The 14120-nt window shown below is 38.6% G+C and overlaps 1 protein-coding gene and 2 long non-coding RNA genes across 9 annotated transcripts in view; 2 read left to right on the top strand and 1 right to left on the bottom strand.

The window, feature by feature from the left end:
• The window catches only part of bcl11ba (BCL11 transcription factor B a), a 65442-nt gene extending 57565 nt beyond the window's left edge, over positions 1-7877 (top strand). For 2 of the 5 annotated variants that reach the window (XM_087288370.1, XM_087288369.1), the window contains exon 3: positions 1373-4020. In XM_087288370.1, the coding sequence (XP_087144496.1) occupies positions 1373-3369 (1997 nt within the window). In that variant the 3' untranslated portion in view covers positions 3370-4020. 5 annotated transcript variants of the gene reach the window in all.
• The window catches only part of LOC141378546 (uncharacterized), a 34257-nt gene extending 24792 nt beyond the window's left edge, over positions 1-9465 (bottom strand). Inside the window, exon 1 of the long non-coding RNA XR_015513275.1 lies at positions 9169-9465. This is a non-coding gene — a long non-coding RNA (uncharacterized LOC141378546). The remainder of the gene's footprint in view (positions 1-9168) is intronic.
• The window catches only part of LOC147833055 (uncharacterized), a 47021-nt gene continuing 42073 nt past the window's right edge, over positions 9173-14120 (top strand). The window contains exons 1-2 of one of the 3 annotated variants that reach the window (XR_015513283.1): positions 9173-10148; positions 13238-13388. This is a non-coding gene — a long non-coding RNA (uncharacterized LOC147833055). The remainder of the gene's footprint in view (positions 10149-13237; positions 13389-14120) is intronic. The other 2 variants (XR_015513284.1, XR_015513285.1) reach the window with 2 other exon arrangements.

Raw genomic sequence — 14120 nt, forward strand, 5'->3', positions numbered from 1 at the left:
CATTTAATAAATAAATGAAACTCATTTCCTAGTGCACAATTACCATTTCCACTTTGTAGATTTTTTTTTTTTTACACCAGTGCCCCAGGAGTACGGCAGAGATGGTTTAGAATCTTTTTTCATTGTATACTCAGTACACTTGGCTTGTTTGTGCTGCCATGGTAATGAGTCCCTTTTGCGTGGCAGAACCGATGTAACGGTGAAGTTGTAGCATCAATTAGTCATGTGTAGTTAAAGCTCCAGAGCTGCACCAGCGCAGGAGCCAATTTTTAACACATCCTCTGATCCGGGAACTGATACTGTTCACACTTTACCTGAACCCAGAGTGTATACAGACTTCCCACATTCAGTTGCTGCTATTTAATTATATGATTGGGACTGTGGAAAATGGACTAAAGTTGTTATCATAGAAATTCACAATAAATTCGGGAGTGAGCCATTTCTTTCTTTGTTATCAAACTTGCTCTCCGAAAAGCAAAGATTCGCTGTGATGTCATTAGTGGAGAGGGGGCTTTCCAGGAAGTGTAACTATAGAATAAGATAAAAACGTGAGAGGAAGTAAGAAAAACAATCTTGAGAAATTCTTAATGGAACAGTAAATAATACCCTTGAGCTGTTTTAAATGCCACAGACTTTAACATTCAGACTGGTGTGCTTTTTTTCCCCACCGCCTCTTAAATCACAGGCAGTGTTTTCACTCTTTATTTGAAACCATTTATCTTGATGTGCGCTCCCTTCCCCCTCCCCCTTCCCCAACCCAGACCCTCTTCTCTCATTTTTTTATTCCTTTCTTTGAGGGGACAACTTAAGTTTATTAGTCTGATGCTGATGAGGGTTCCCTATATCACAGTTTAAGTTGTACTTTTCCAATTTGGTAGCATATTACTCTGGCATCCTAGGACAGTCTTGGAGCTTGGAGAGTTTCCCAGTTTAGAGTGTTCTTGCTTGGCGTTATGCTTCTAAAATGAATCAGCCGTTTGTAAAAGCAAAGATTAAAGACAAGCTAAAATTGGGAATGCGATGTTCCCACAGCACCAACCCTTCAAGGAGCAGAATGGAAATGCACTTGTCACATTTCTGTTAAGTATGAGTTGCTCTGTTCATGTGGCAGTATGATGGGTGCATGACAATACTCATTGCCCAAAGTACAAGGCAAATTTCGGGAAGTGTCAGAAACCTCAAAGAATGCTCTTTGTAACATGTAATCATTTGTGACCCTTTGTCTTATTTTCCATCAAGGAAGATCTGATTTTCAATGTAGTACTTAATAGGATTAAACTTTTTTGCATTATGAAACAAGTGTTGTGGAAATTACCTGCAGAGGTTGTAAATTGAGAAATAAAAAGTATTTTTTTTTCTTCTTTGGTTGCAGGTAGAGATGAACCCTCAAGTTACATATGCACAACGTGCAAACAACCCTTTACCAACGCCTGGTTCCTTCTGCAGCATGCTCAGAATACACATGGGATCCGCATCTACCTAGAGACCAACTCATCGAATACCTCCCTAACACCACGGATCACTATTCCTCCCCCAATTGGTGCTGAATCTATACCACAGTCCCCGTTAACCAACTTTTTGGGGGACAACAACCCCTTCCACCTACTACGGATGACTGGGCCTCTACTGCGAGAGCCCCCACCAGGCTTTGTGGAAAACCGTATCCCCAATACGCCTCCCTTTGTCAGCCCCCCTCCACGCCATCATTTAGATCCCCATCGCCTGGAACGCCTTAGCGCAGAGGAAATGGGTTTAATCTCCCAGCATCCCAGTGCCTTCGAAAGAGTGATGCGCATGACACCCATGGCCATGGAGTCCCAGTCCATGGATTTCTCCCGCCGATTGAGAGAGCTTGCTGGAAACAACAATTCCACTCCACCATTGTCACCGAGCCGTGCTAACCCTATGCATCGCCTTCTCAATCCCAACCCCTTTCAGCCCAGCCCGAAATCACCCTTTCTGAGCACCCCTCCACTGCCTCCCATGCCCCCTAACAGCACCACCCCGCCACAGACACAGGGCAAGTCGAAATCTTGCGAGTTCTGTGGCAAGACCTTCAAGTTTCAGAGTAATCTGGTTGTTCATCGGCGAAGCCACACAGGCGAGAAACCTTACAAGTGCCAATTGTGTGACCACGCTTGTTCTCAAGCGAGCAAATTAAAACGCCACATGAAGACCCACATGCACAAATCTGGTTCCATGACAGGGCGCTCTGACGATGGCCTGTCCACCACCAGCTCACCTGAGCCAGGCACTAGTGACGTCACTGGGGAGGGTATAAAAAATCGGGATGGTGATTTCAAAGGCGAGGGCATGCTCCAAGACAATGAAGAGGAGGAGGAAGAGGAAGAGGAGGAGGAGTTGGAAAATGAAAGCAGGCCTGAGTCAAACTTCAGCATGGACTCTGAGTTCTGTCGGAATAGGGAAAATGGCTCAAAGCCTCCTTCAGATGAGAAGACCCTTTCGTTAGGAAAGATGGTGGAAAATGTAGGGCTCAGCTCCATCCAGCAGTACAATAACTTAATAGTTGACAATCGGAAAAGGCTTCCATTCTCTAAAAGGATCTCGGAAGTGCAGAGGGAAGTGGGTGATGACGATTCAGTAGTGGGGGAAATGGACCAAGTAGAGCGGGCAACTGTGAATGGAAGGAACTGTGGCTCAGGCGACTCTTTCTCAGGCCTGTTTCCCCGCAAACCCACTCCCATAACCAGCCCCAGCCTCTCCAACTCCTCTAACAAGAGGATCAAAATTGAAAAGGATTTGGACATACCCCCAGCCCCCCTAATCCCATCTGAAAATGTCTACTCCCAGTGGCTGGTGGGCTATGCAGCATCCCGCCACTTCATCAAAGATCCTTTCCTTGGCTTCACCGACTCCAGACAATCTCCATTCGCCACCTCCTCGGAACACTCCTCCGAGAACGGAAGCTTGCGATTCTCTACGCCGCCAGGGGACCTGCTGGACGGGGGCCTCTCCGGCCGCAGTGGTACTGCTAGCGGAGGCAGCACCCCGCACCTGGGTGGGGGGCCAGGACCAGGCCGGCCTAGCTCGAAAGAGAGCCGGAGGAGTGACACCTGTGAGTACTGTGGGAAGGTGTTCAAGAACTGTAGCAATCTGACAGTGCACAGACGCAGCCACACAGGCGAGAGGCCCTACAAGTGTGAGCTTTGTAACTACGCCTGCGCCCAGAGCAGCAAGCTCACCCGCCACATGAAGACACACGGCCAGCTCGGTAAGGAAGTGTACCGCTGTGACATTTGCCAAATGCCCTTCAGCGTCTACAGCACGCTTGAGAAACACATGAAAAAGTGGCATGGGGAACATTTGATGACGAATGAGGTCAAAATTGAACAAGCAGAGAGAAGCTAAGCCAGATTTCCTATTTTGCCTCACAATTCCTTGATTATAAAAGGGGTAGCTGGATACTCTGTTTTTTGTTTAGTTCGGTTGTTGTTTTTTGGTTGCTTGTTTGTTTGTTTTCAAGTTAATGGTTTGAGTTAGTTTTGTCCTAAGAAACTGCCATCTGAGAATGATAAAGACATTAAAGAAGTGGAAAATGCAAAAAAATAAAAATAAAAAAAGAGAGAGAGAGAGGGCGGGGGGTTAATTTGGAGACGGTATAAACCGCATATCTATGAATGGATACATTACACAATATTTTAAATGGAGCCTTTAACTGTGCAATAATTTCTGTATTTATTGGATTTTAAATATTTTGGCATGTGCAGGTTAATTTTTATTTCATAATTTTTTTATTCCATAATCTTATGATTTATTTCAAATGCTGAGATTTTTCTTTTTAAATCTAAAAGACATCCTGAGAGATTTTTTTTCTTTGTTTTTTAGCAAAACAGAGTATCGTTGAGGCCGCTGCTTACATTGTAGATTATTTAAGCTACACATGTAATTTCTTGAAGAGAAGCCGCATTCAATCTTCAAATTTTGAAAGCTGAATTGAGAAAGCTATTAGTCTTTATTTTTCTTTTTTGCTTATTATTCATACTTGCAAAATGAGCGGACAACAATCCTTAGACCTTGTAGCACGAACTGATCTGAAGCATGTCAATCTAATTGGGAATGTAGCACTGAATATCAGTTCTGACAGTAAATCTAAAGAGGACTGTGGGGCTGAAAACCTCTGTCTACTCGAAATCAAGGAGAGGAGACTTTAAACCAGACTAAAGCGAAGGCAGCTGCTTATTGGTACCCAGTACCGGCCCAAACAACGCTAGTCATAGGTCTCAGTAGTGAGTTTTTAAATCGCCAGCACCCTTTCCACAGACACTGCACTTAATCAAACCCATTTGATTTCGCTGAACAGCACAATAGTGATAGAAGGAAGACGGCTTTAAAACAACTCAGGGTGAGCTGTATAGCTACTTCTGCCAAGTCTGCTATCTGATCTCAGCCGTCTTCTCTGATAAAGCAGTCCAGTCCTCTGGTTGAGCTCATTCACAACCCTCGCCTCGTCTCCACACTTCATATTACACTGCCAACCACCCTTAAACGTCATAAATCAACTCCATCCCTCACATAAAAGTGGCTTATCATACTACATCGCTGTTAAGTTAAAGTGACAGACATCTAGGCCAGAGGATGAAGCAGTTTTACACTAGGAGAGTGATTTACACACACACACACAAGCAGGAAGAGAAAGAGAGAGAAGGGTCTTTACAGTCCAATTCGGGTTAGTAAACCTAAAAGCACATTAGTCAAGGCAGCACCACTGTTCTGTTTCCATTGACTGACATTTTTGTAATATTTTGTGTTCAGTTCTGTTGTTTCATTTATGGGTCTGCGGTTCCTGAGGGAGTCACCACTTTAACCAGATTAGATTAGAACTGATCCAATTATAATTCATTCTCTTACAATGTTTTTTAGAATCACTTGAAACAGCCCTATGCATTTTTGTACATATATAAATATATATTTATCAATCATTTTGAGAAGCAAATTTATACTGCACAGTAAAATCTGATTCTAGTGTATGATATTGACTTGTCTGGTTAATCTGGTCATGTCCCGTGTGTCAGAGCCATCAGCAGGTATGCAGATTAGTCAATTGCACAGTAAAAGAGTGTATGTCATGACCTGTTGAGCGTGTGCTAAAACAGTAAGACAATTTTTTTCTTTCTTTCCTCTCATTCAGGACTTCCTGTGATGTGTAGTTGAACGCATTCTCAGAAGTAGCAACACGCTTACAGAATGCACAGCTGAATTTTCCCTTTTCTTTTCTCTTCTATCCAACTGATTTATTGGCAGTTAAACAGCCTTCTTTCGACAAGATGCCCTAACCAGCGCAAACGATTGAAGCGAGGGAATATCGTGGTTTCTTTCTTTTTTTAAATAAAGCAAAAGAGCAAAGCAAACTAATGAAATAGAAAGAAAGAGAGAGGAAGAAAAGTAAACATACACAGCTCTTCGCAGTTGACCCGCACTTTATTATTTGTTGATTTACATATTTGAAAACAATGGCGAAAACGGCTTCTGAGCAAGAAATTATGTTCAAAAATGGATTTATTGGGCCTTGCTAGAGGGAGCATCTGAGATTGAAGTGCCAGCGTTGATAGGCTTGGCTTTCGCAATGCTGGCACTATAAAAATGAAATTAATTTATTTGGACAGTTTTTGTACTGCCATTCAATTTGACATGAGTGTGCCTTGAATACTGATCTTCCTATTTATTGTCTTGTAAGACAAATGCAACACTTTTGTGAAGCAAAGAATTGAAAAATTAAGTCCATGTGGTTTTAATCTGCTTCTAAAAGAGCAAGGATAAAAACAGATCTGTAGGTCATTTCAGTTGAACTAAGATGAAAAGTAGCCAGCACAATACTAATGTGTGTCTATGTGTGTATATATGTATGCATATGTACATATAAGTGCACAAAAAACACACACAATAGACAAATAAATAAATATATATATATAAATAAATATATATGTACAATTTTTCACTTCAGGACAAGACTGCATCCCTTGAAAATAATGGATGATTTTTTTTGTTACAAATAATAGTCAAGGAAGAGACTGGACAAAAATCAGGAACTACAGAAACTTTGAAAAAAAAGAAGAAAAAAAGTAAAACGTTTAGTGCACTCTGTCTTAAAATACGTTTACAGTATTGAAACAAGTACAAGGGTAAAATGATATTTCTGTGTATGTGTGTGTTTTAAACAAGAATTTTTTGGTTTTCATTTTTTTCAAGTTTGCTTATAAGGTTTCTCTGAATGCCATAGTGGCGTGTGTATATTGGTTTTTGGTGATGGGATTTTATATATATATATATATATATATATATATATATATATATATATATATATATATATATATATATATATATATATATATATATATATTTGAGACATTTCTCTTGTTTACTGTAAAAGTATACCAGTATTTGTAATATTGGAGAATGCCTGGGCATTTTACATAAAAGAAAAAAAGAAAAAAAAAATCAAAGAAAAGTCAAAATATTTTTCCCCAATTATCATTTCTTTCCATCTTTTCCTTTTTTTTCAAACAAGAAAAAAAGTTTCATTTTTACAGTCCAATTTAAATTGTGGGTCTTTAAAATGTTTTGTCACTGTAACTGTAAAAGTCTTTGAGTTTTAGTAACTTTTCTGCCTTGGATGTGAGTAAATAAAGATTTAATTGAATAAAAAGAGAACTGTAACGGGGCCAGCGACTTTTATCTATGGAAAGATGATCACAGGACAAATACTGAGGTTCCCGTCATGTGTATCTTTCTGCTATCTTCTTCAGTGATGGATTTTCTAAATGGCTGGAATGAAATACATGTGTAGGCACTATGATGTGTTTATGTGTGTGTGTGTATATATATAAATATATACTGTATATGTACACACATTTGGCAGGATACAATTGTGAAAAATTGAAATTAAAAATGTACAGATGAGTTTAAGAGGTTGTCTGACCTTTTACTGTAGCTACATATACAACAGTAAATGTTTTGTTTACTCTTATCTTGGTTGTAAATAATTTTATATGCTTGCCCGAACTTTTTGTTTTCCTTCTCTCTCTCTCTCTCTCTCTCTTTCTTGAACTGTTTCTTTCTTTTTTTTTTCTTTTGAACTTGTGTGTTCTGACTAGCACTGGGGGCATAATACCTGATTTCTGGGACCTGGAGATTTCAGGTCTTTTAGCATGAGAAGAATAGAGCACAAATACAAGATGTTTTTACTTGTCCAAGTCATTACTGTGTCATCAATTTTCTGATCAGGAAGTAAAGAAAAAGGTCTGGAAATTTTTTGAAGGTCTTTCTCTCTCAGTCTCCCTCTCTTTGCACAAACACACACACACACACCCACAGGAAACAGGCTCGCTCATAATATGTCTAAAATAATCGACACATGGGACTTTCAAATGTGTAGGTAACAGGATAACTGAGCCAAACCTCGCTGTATATGATCTTCTCTTTGGTTGTGCACAATTCACATCAAAGCTTTTTGCCTCCAACCAAAGGCTACAATTAAAGTCATCAAGAGCTACTAAAACTGACCACACTCATGCAGACGCAAATCAGACAACCTGAGCCACCGTGTACACTTCTGAACCCTTTTCCAGAATGTATTAACCTCTGGTATCTGCATCTCAAAATAGATGTGGCACTCTGTAGAAGTCAGAGAGCTCTGTACGACTTTTTGTCCACTCTATTATACAGAACGCTCATCTCAAACTGACTATTATGTTCACTTGTGTTTTGCTAGTTGTTTTTGAAAGCCGCCCTTCTCTGTATATTTAAGTCTTTTTTTTTTTCTCTCTCTCCCGTATTTCTTCCAAGCATTAGATGCCCCTTGTTTGGACTGAGGCAACTTTGGTATGCAGGTCTTGAATAAAAAAAACAAGAATTTTTTACCACTGTTTACTCTTTATTTCACATTTCACGATTGCATATAATCTTTATATTAAATGCTGAGAATAAATAAAACCATATGTGGCTGGGGACATAAGGAGGGGAATCCTTTGCGATTTCACAATAGACTTTTGTTTAATCTCATTTAAAAAAAAAAAAAACAATAACACTACTCTCGTCTAATACATTTGATGAAGAACTAATTAATTTGAAGAAATAGTAGTCAATATAGTTCTCTGCATTATTATTATCTGCTCTATCCTTTTATTTGATTGTAATAGTCATTTGTAGTGCTCTTTAAAAGCTAATTCTTCACTACAAAAATGTGTTTTCCATGCAATTTATTAATGTTGCCCCAACACAAATTGTAAGTTAACTTAATAGTTTCTACAAATTTAAGAGCATTGAACATAAAGCAATTAAGTTGTGCCATAAATTGAAGTTTAACAGGTAGCAAAAAAACTTTATGCAAAGATACTCAATAGTTTAAATAAAACTACTACATAAAAGCATAGCATACATGCAAAATACCTCAAAGCAATGTAAACTATATGAATATGAAATTATATGAATAATTTCAGCCTTGACTGTATATATAAATAAATATATAAACCTATATAAACCATGGTTTTTACTATAATACCGTGGTTAAACTATATTCCTGCTGAAAAAAATAGCTGGTTGGCTAGTTTTAGGGGGGTTTTGGCCATTTTCGGCCTGGTCTTAGCTGGTCGGGCTGGAAGCCCAGTCAAAACCAGCTATGTCCAGCTTAAACAAGGCTGGTCACGCTGGTTTTTGCTGGTTTTAGCTAGGCATTTTCCAGCCTGACCAGATAAGACCAGACTGGAAATGACTTGAAACCAGCCTGGAAATGGCCAAAACCCCCTTTTTTCAGCAGGGAGTGTAGCAAAACCAGAGTTAAACTGTAGTTACCACGTTGGTAAAACTGTTTTTACATGTTTCATTTTAAGGAAAGGTTCTTTGAGGAACCAAAATGGTTCTTCCATGGCACTGGTTCTTTTTAAAAAGCTCATTTGAAACGTTCTTTCAAGGCTAACGTTTACTATTAACAAATAGGCCCCTGACACGACGCTATAACTGAGCGTAATTGACTTCCAGCCGTGTTCGCATTTTGTGGGAAATCTTAAGGTAACGCAAGACTTTTTAGCACACATAAACAAATTAGTTTGCTTCTAAAACGTCTCGCAATGTGTTTTTAGTTGCAAACCGTTTTCAAAGGTGAGCGTTTAGTCAGACTGAAAAAAAGAAACAAATAGATGCTATGGTAACTACCTCACGCGCTGCTCTATCATTATGAGGCCATTTTGTTGAGAGTGACGAAGCTCCATGAGTCGCGGGGATACGGAGCTCCTCGCGGGACCTGTCGAGGGTGGCTAAGCTGACTGATGGCTGGCTCTGCAGGTGCCCCATCCGTCGCGGCCCTGGGCGGTGAATTAGCGCTCATCCCGACTGCTGTAGCGTCATTAAGCCGCCTCGTATCCAACTCTCCGCGGCGTTAAATACCCCGACGTAATGCTCTCCCTCGGCCAGCCATCGAAACCTCCAGGCATTCCGGAGGAGTTTAAACTTCACTGGGATAAAAAAGAAGGCTGGATTACCTCTGTGTAAGATTAAAACATGGGGGGAAAGTACTTTTAGTGCTGTCCAAATAAAACACTGGCGCACAGCTTTTCTGAGTTAGCTAACGTTAATGGTGCTGCTGAGGTGTTATATTTAGCATATACTGTGCTTAAACGCCAAACATTAGACTGTAAGACCCCGCGAAATACCTAAAGAAATTCACATAAATCAAGCAGGACCTCGAAAACTATAAAAAGCATAGGCACATAATGATGTGTGATGCGCTGCCTATACATTTTTTGTTTTGATTTAATTGTTACTTTTTCCCCCATTAAAAAACTCCAAAATAGAATCCAAGGCCACAATTAGCTCTGCCAAGGCAGGACAGAGATGGACCAGAGCAAGTTTTGATTTGGCATCAGTTTTAAGGCAGCGGGTAATTAAGTCTGTCCCTGCCTGGCCTGCTCTTTGAAGTCTCCTGTAGGGGGGATTATTCCCACTGAAAGAAAAGAAGAGATGGAGAGAGAAAAAAATACAGAGGGAATGAGAGATTGAAGAAAAGGACTAGTGAGAGATACTGTGAAGAAGTAGGATTCTCTGTACGTGTTCTTGGAAATTTTCAAAATTACAGTTAGCCCTGTTGGGTCAAAAATGTCCAGTTTTAAAGTCTGCATCAGATTAAATTTACATAGGTGAGTAAATATGCACATAACTGATGTTACAGGCAAGTTGTTTACTTACATTTTCAAATAATTTGTTGAATAATGTAAAACTATGGGTGAAATAAAGCTCACCATAACAGATATTTAAAAATGAAGCTAATAAGTTGTACTGATTAAAAGACGAGCTGCAGGGTGGCGCAGTGGGTAGCATGTTCGCCTGTGTGGAGTTTGCATGTTCTTCCCGTGTTGATGTGGGATTTACCTGGGTGCTCCGGTTTTCCCCACAAGTCCAAAAACATGTGGTCTTGGTGAATTGGGTAAGCTAAATTGTCGGTAGTGTATGAGTGTAAAGGAGTGTGTATGGATGTTTCCCAGTGATGGATTGCAGGTGGACGGGCATCCGCTGTGTAAAACATGTGCTAGATAAATTGGTGGTTCAATCCGCTGCTGTGACCTCAGATTAATAAAGCGACTAAGCTGAAAAGAACTTGAAGGAATAAATAATTAAAAGACTAAACATTAAGTAATCATGCTGATTTTTCAGATGTTTTACATTCTCTTGCTAATAAATATGTAAAACCTACAAACAATAATGTAATACAGCCTATTAGTAGCCTAATTTTGGAACTTAATGTGATCTTTTAAAAAGGTAGTTTACCAAAAAATAATATCTTACTATTTATTCACCCTCAAGTGGTTCCAAAGCTTTTTGAGTTTCTTTCATCCATTAACCACAAAATAAGATATTTTGAAAAAGACAGAATTCGCTAATCATTGATTGATTCATTCATTTTCCTTCGGCTCAGTCCCTTTTTTCATCAGGGGTTGCCGCAGCGTCATGAACTGTCAACTTATCCAGCATATGTTTTACACAGAGGATGTCCTTCCGGCTGCAACCCTGTATTTAGTAACATCCATACACATTCATTCACACACATACACTATGGCCAATTTAGTTTATTCAATTCACTTATATCGCATGTCTTTGGACTGTGGGAGAAACTGGAGCACTCAGAGTTAACCCACAATAACACGGGGAGAACATGCACATAAAAATGGCAACTGACCCAGCTGGGTCTCAAGCCAGCAACCTTCTTGCTGTAAGGCAACAGTGCTAACCACTGAGGCACCATGTTGCCCCATTCGGTAACCATTGACTTCCATATATTAAAAAAAACAAATATAGAAGTCAATAGTTACCTGTTTTCGGTTTTCTTCAAGATATCTTCTTTTTTTGTTGAAAAGAGTGAAGAAACTCATAAAGCTTTGGAACAAGTAAAGACTAAAGTAAATGATGACAGCATTTTCAGCTTTGGGTGAACTACAGTATCCCTTAAACTGTATTTTGATGTGTCATCACATGATTGTTGTTATAAGCTGATGTTATAAATAATGTTGCTGTATGCTATTTTTAATTCATAATTTTAAAAAAGTCATTATTAAATCAGCTAAATAAATAGGACACATCTATATTTACAGTTAAAGTCAGAATAGTTAGCCCGCCTGAATTATCACCTCCGGTTAATTTTTTCCCCATTTTCTGTTTAACAGAGAGAAGATTTTTTTCAACACATTTCTAAACATGGTAGTTTTAATAACTCCTTTAATAACGGATTCATTTTATCTTTGCCATAATAACAGTAAATAATATTTACTAGATATTTTTAAAGACACTTTTATACAGCTTAAAGTGACATTTAAAGGCTTAACTTGGTTAATTAGGCAGGTTAGGGTAATTAGGAAAGTTATTGTATAACGATGGCTTGTTTTGTAGACTATCGAAAAAAAAATTAGCTTAAAGGGGTTAATGATTTTGACCTTAAAATGGCTTAAAAAAACTAAAAACTACTTTTATTTTAGCTGAAATTTTAACAAATAAGACATTTTCCAGGAGAAATCTATCTATCTATATAAGACAGACAGACAGACAGACAGACAGAAAGATAGATAGATAGATAGATAGATAGATAGATAGATAGATAGATAGATAGATAGATAGATAGATAGATAGATAGATAGATAGATAGATAGATAGATAGATAGATAGATAGATAGATAGATAGGTTAGGGCTGCACAAAATATAATTTTAGTATAATTTTAGTATCACAATATGTGTATCCGCAATAGTCACATCACAGGGTTACAATATTATAGTTGAACAGGAACCACAGCTCATACCGTAAATGATTTATTGAGTCATTCCAAATTTGAACCATACATTTATGAATTAGTTTAACATCTGCATGTGTTTTTAGGGCATGTGACTATCTAATCATTTCAAACCATTTTAATAAATTTATGATGAAGATACACTATACAGTGTTATTTTTACATTTGATTATTCAGTTTGTACCTGAAGGCGATGCGGTGGCGCAGTAGGTAGTGCTGTTGCCTCACAGCAGGAAGGTCGCTGATTCGAGCCTCGGCTGGGTCAGTTAGCATTTCTGTGTGGAGTTTGCATGTTCTCCCTGCGTTCACGTGTTTTTTGTTTTGTTTTTTTAGGGTTAGGGTAGTGTTAGGCTCTGTTGTATTAATTAATGTGTTTGATTGATTTATTATATTATATTTGATGCACATTCAGTCTCTTGCAAAGAGTTTTATAAATTCTTTCCAAATAGAGCTATTCGTGTCATCTGCTGAAATTATACTAAATACCCCAATATGTATATACTGAATACCACAATAATAAGTCAGTTTTTCCAATATTGTGCAGCTCTAATCACTTAAAAAATCACTTTAAAATAATCAATTTAAAATCTTTTAAATATTATCTAACTTTTTACTCAAACCCATATCTAATAAATCCTATAAGTCAATAAAAATTGAGCATTATTAAGTGCTCTTTTTTATTGAATTGAAATATGTAAACCCAATTACATTAATCATTCTTTTATAATCTATTTTTATGACTTGGAGAAAAATAAGTGGCACCTTACATCTGAAATGTCACATATTCTATTATAATCTTAATTAGAATGCGTATAAGGAAAGAAAAGCTTTGATTCTGTCAAATACACGTCACCTTCATGTTCATAGCATGTGTGTGTGTGTTTGTGTGTGTAGGCCAGAGCTCACCCTCTCATTAACCTGTTCCTGCTTATTTCCATTACATAAACAGCAGCAGGATTAAAAGACACGCTTGGGTTATTCGGAAGGTATGGAATTATTTCGGCTCAGTCTGACAGCGTGCGCAGACCTCCCCTCTCATTAAAAGGCAACTTCAAGTGACTTAAGCCACAGTCTTCGCTGCTGAGCCCGAGTGTTGACAGGTACGCTGAGACTTAAGACTTCAAGATCAACATGGCTATTCTTTCCCACAAAATCCCCCACCGGGCTTCAAGTGACGGCCAGAGATTTTACTGTCGGATGGGGAGGGGGCGAATTCAAACTGCTAAATAGAGCTCAGAGTGAGGTGCCCAATCTTTCTACTTCTCTCTCTCTCTCTTTCTCTCTCTGTCCCTCTCTCTCTCTGGACTTGTACCTGATCCGAAGGGAATTGGAGAAAACTAAGAGGAAAAATGGGATGGTGTTTTTAAAGGCATAGTTTACCCCAAAAATTAAAAAATTACTCAGTTTACTCATTGCTGTTGAACACAAAAGAATATGCTTTGAGGAATGTTTGAAATCAGTACACACTGACATTCATAACAAAAGACACACACAAAAAACTTTTGCTGCTTGTTTAAACTAGTTATTTCTACAACCCAGGCTTATTCTAAAAAAAACATACTGTTATTTACATTTCTGCGGATCGCAAAATATGTCCCAGGAGCTAATTTTTTTGGTAGTCTTTGTTTTCGCGAGTCCACCAGTGTACTTTTTTTCATTCATTTTCTTTTTGGCATAGTCCCATTATTTGTCTGGGGTCGCCACAGCGGAATGAACCGCCAACTTATCTAGCACATTTTACACAGCAGATGCCCTTCCAGCCACAACCCATCACTGAGAAACGCTGTACGCTTTCTCAGATCTCAAATTTCTTTCGCAAGTGCCATTTGCAC

This window comes from Danio rerio, chromosome 17, assembly GCF_052040795.2.
Source record: "Danio rerio strain M-AB ecotype USA chromosome 17, GRCz13ab, whole genome shotgun sequence".
In the NCBI taxonomy this organism is placed as follows: Eukaryota; Metazoa; Chordata; class Actinopteri; order Cypriniformes; family Danionidae; genus Danio; species Danio rerio.